Below are 3871 nucleotides of genomic sequence, written 5' to 3' on the forward strand. Positions count from 1 at the left end.
TGAACTCCTGACCTCAGGTGATCCACCCACCTTGGTCTCCCAAAGTGCTGGGATTACAGGCGTGAGCCACTACACCCTGCCTGCTTGTTATTTTCTAATTTGGGCCCAGTGTTTATTGGGCTGCTGCAAATCAGATGCCCTGTTCTTCCTCGAGGGCTCTGCACAGCCTCTCCCAGAGGCCCCTCCCTCCCAGCCCCAGCTTCTTCTTTTAAAGTAGAGGTAGGGTCTCACCATGTTGCCCAGGTTGGTCTCAACCTCCTAGGCTCGAGCAATCCTCTTGACTCAGCCTCCCAAAGTGCTAATAATTACAAGTGTGAGCCACGGCGCCCAGCCCCGGCCCCAGCTTCTAACTGGCCTCTGACTCACCCTGCCCTCCCCGCTGCACCCTCTGGGGGCTCCATTTCAGGGCCTGCAGGCAGCGACACTCAATGAACATTTGTTGACTGACTGCTGTTAGGGAGCAAGGCTGAGGACACAGGCTCAGAAAGCATGGGGTGGAGGAGAAGCAGCAAGCACCCCAGGCCCTTCCCAGGTCATGTGCACAACCCTTAGGACAGGGTGCGCCTTTGAGCTTGTCGCTACACTCCTGAAACGCCTGCTGAATGAGTAAGGGAGCGCTTCAGGAGGGCCCAGAGGAATCTGGAAGCTTCCAGGCCCTCCTGTAGACTCCAGGGCGCCGCCTCACCGGTGGCTGTCGAAGCTCTCCAGCTGCCGCTGTACGGTGCTGCTGATGCTGCGGCGGTAGCTGCGGTTCAGCCAGTTGCCCACCACGCCCAGGCCGTAGTGCCGCTTCTTCCGATCAAAGGCAAAGTGCTTCACCTTGGAGGCAATGCGCTTCCCGCGCCGGGGCCCAGGGACTGGGGCTCGGCCACACTCCTTCCTGGTGGGGATGGTGGCTTTCAGCCTGATACCCCCACCAAAACACTCCCAGACCCCACCAGGGTGGCTCAGAAGGGGCTTGGGGGCCAGGCTGGTGGCTGGCCTGGAGGAGGGACTCTGCCCAGCACTCACAGAGGGATTTGCACCCCATCGGGGGAGACGGGGGAGGCTGAGTGTGGGATCCCTCGGAAGTAGCTGGCAGAGAGTGGGGGGGACTCAAAGACATCATCGGGCATGGAGCTCATCTCTTCCTGGGGTAGGGGACATGAAAATACAGTGTAAGGAGTCTGTCCCACACACTGCCTCCCAGCGCCTCAATTCAAGGGCAGGACACGGCTGAACCCACAGGCTCTTCACAATGAAGCAGGAAGCCACATGCCCGTCAGCCCCAGTGGTGACTTTCCCGGGTGGCACTGTGCCCCACCGCAGGTCTTCGCCCTACCCAACAGAAAGGTGGGGGCCCAGCAGCTTCACACAGGACCATGCCACATCCCACCAGTGGGCCTCTGGGTCGCTCAGGGGTTCCTGAACATGATCAAGGCCAAAGTCACCTCACCCAGCTCCTAGGCCACCCCACCCCACCGCTGCTGTCCCCGAGGGCCCACACCCCATGCTTGCCTTACTAAAAAACGAGGAGTCAAACATGTCTGCCCCATCGACCGCATCCTCCTCCAGGAAGCTCGGGAAGGCAAAGCTGCGCTTAATCACCCGGCACCGCTGTCCGGTGGCATCCAGCACCGAGCGCCCCTGTGCACGGGCAGAAGCACGGCCATCAGGACCAGAGCCTGGCCACCTGGGCCCCCAGCCCCAACACCGAAGAAATCATCAAGCCCATCCACCTGCAGGCAGCACCTTGGGAGGAGGGATCCTGCCCAAAGCATGGAGGTTCTGCAAGCTGAACGGGCAAAAGGAGCTCCTGAGACTGGAAGGCCAGGAAATAAGGCACCAGCTTCCGCTGGCACACCACTCTTGGCACAGTTTGGAGTCACCTTTCCCTTGGTCCCTGCTGCCCCTCTGCCTTGGGCTGCTGGTACCCTAACACTCAAAGCAACCCACATTCTATACCCTCACTCCCGAGGCTTGGGCCATGTCTCCCTGTCCTGTTTCTTGGCATGGAATACCAGGCCCCTGCCCACCTTTCTGACCCCATCTCCTGCCACAGCTCCCATAACCACCTCTCACTAAAACCGCATCAAACCGCCTGCTGCTCCCTCAAAACACTGCACTTCCTCTGGGCTCTTGGCCCTTGCACAGGCCATTCCCTCTGCTGAGAATTCTGTTCCCTTCCTTCCCTAGTGAACGTCTCTTTGTTTTTTTCTGGGCTTAACTCAGTGTCTTCCCTGATACCAGCCGCTCTCCTAAACTGACCACCCTGAATGGTGACCCTCTCACCCTGGGCTGCGAGCTCAGCCAGGATGGCGATGGCTCCGCACCCAGTGCCCAGCACATAACAGGGACTCGGAAAACCCGGGTGGGTGAGGAGCGAGTACATATCTCCCTTCCCACCTCCCCAGCTTAAGAGTCAGCACAGAGACCAGGTTCCAAAACTTGGCAGGGGGTCACATGAGATTTAAGACAGAAGGATGGATGCCTGGGTGCTAGGCTTCAAGGTCCCTCTTTGCCCAGGGATCCCAGCACATCCACTGTCCTTGGCACTGAAGGCAGATGGCCAGGTGAGCTTTAGGGGATGCTACTATGAGGAGTGGAAGGGAGGGGCAAGGGAGGGAGGCTGGGCAGAGGTGGGGGCCCTGCAGGGAGCCCTGCACCTTGAGGAGGGCAGCAGCAGCTTGAAAGCTCATGTGGGCCACAGACATTCTCTTGCGGCGCGGCAGGTGGGAGTAGCCAGAGCGAACGCTGGTGAAGGAGGTGAGGGACAGGACTCCGGGGGTCAGTGGCGGGTGCGGGGCGTGGGGCCTGTCCATCTCCTCCGGGTGGCGGAAGGCCCGGCCCCGGGCCAGCGGATCCACAATCTGGAAGGGAGCGGGGTGGTGAGCGGATCCACAATCTGGAAGGGAGCGGGGTGGTGAGCAGAGCCACTAGGGTCCCCACCCCTGCCCCCTTTCCCATGGATCCCACCTTGGGCATCTTGCAGGGCTTTGGGGACTCAGTGCCTTGGAAAGACGGTGCCTCCTGGCTGGGGAGCTCCAGGTCACGCTGGCACGAGGCCTTCAGGCGGCCGTAGCGCACGCTGCAGTGGTGCAGGCTACGGCGCTGCCACTGCTGCCGCTGCCCCTCCCAGTCGCCACTGACTCCAAACCACTGGGCTGCGCCCCTGCGGAAGCACACAAGGGACAGGTGGGCATGCGCCTGTCTGAGCCTGTGCATGTGAGTGTGCAGAAGGGGTGATGGCACGTGTGTGCTCGCATGCCTGCAGGGAGTTGGGGGGGGCACATCTGCCTGTGAGGCCCCTGGCTGGAGCCCAGTGACCAGAAGAGTAGAAGCAGGGGATGAGTGGAGCATGAGGAGCCAGGCTAGGGCCCCAGGCACCTCCACACTGATCCACCCAGCTCCTCGAAGCCCCCCAGCCTCCACACCGTGACATTCCACAAGGCACATACCCGTTTCCCCATCTATACCATGATATTAGGTTGCAGGGAGACATTGCTCATTAATGCCCGCCTCCTCCTTCCAGAGAGGGGATGCAGGGACCAGGCCCAATAACGTCCAGGCACCAAGAATCCATAGGTCACTGGGTGGGGGGTGCTGGGCTTGGGTGTAGGGGGCTCACTTGCGGATGCTCTGGGACAGCGAGGCCTGGCGGCGGAAGCCGGGGCGCTTCTCTGAGCTCTCCTGCCATCGGCTGCGTGGCTCCTGGAGGCTGACGCTCTTCAAGTAGGCTGGGTTCTTCCTCTTGGGGAGGAAGGAGGGAGGGCAGGTGGTGGTGTGTGCAGCCCAGGTCCTGGGCTGGCTTTTCTTTAGCCTCCCATTCTGAAAACCCTGAGAACACACCTCAACCCTGATTTATGCCCCAATCTTTCATTTGGAAATATAT

The 3871-nt window shown here is 60.7% G+C and overlaps 1 protein-coding gene across 2 annotated transcripts in view; it reads right to left on the reverse strand.

Moving 5' to 3' along the window:
• Window positions 1-3871, reverse strand: part of RHBDF2 (rhomboid 5 homolog 2 (Drosophila)) — a 21728-nt gene that overhangs the window by 5271 nt on the left and 12586 nt on the right. Inside the window, exons 5-10 of one of the 2 annotated variants that reach the window (XM_011950444.1) lie at window positions 3608-3729; window positions 2956-3151; window positions 2646-2849; window positions 1498-1626; window positions 1012-1130; window positions 686-880 (exon numbers count right to left, since the gene is read on the reverse strand). In XM_011950444.1, the coding sequence (XP_011805834.1) occupies window positions 686-880; window positions 1012-1130; window positions 1498-1626; window positions 2646-2849; window positions 2956-3151; window positions 3608-3729 (965 nt within the window). Of the gene's footprint in view, window positions 1-685; window positions 881-1011; window positions 1131-1497; window positions 1627-2645; window positions 2850-2955; window positions 3152-3607; window positions 3817-3871 lie in introns of both variants that reach the window. The other variant, XM_011950377.1, reaches the window with a different exon arrangement.

The sequence above is a fragment of the Colobus angolensis genome, unplaced genomic scaffold, assembly GCF_000951035.1.
Source record: "Colobus angolensis palliatus isolate OR3802 unplaced genomic scaffold, Cang.pa_1.0 Scaffold1, whole genome shotgun sequence".
Classification (NCBI taxonomy): Eukaryota; Metazoa; Chordata; class Mammalia; order Primates; family Cercopithecidae; genus Colobus; species Colobus angolensis.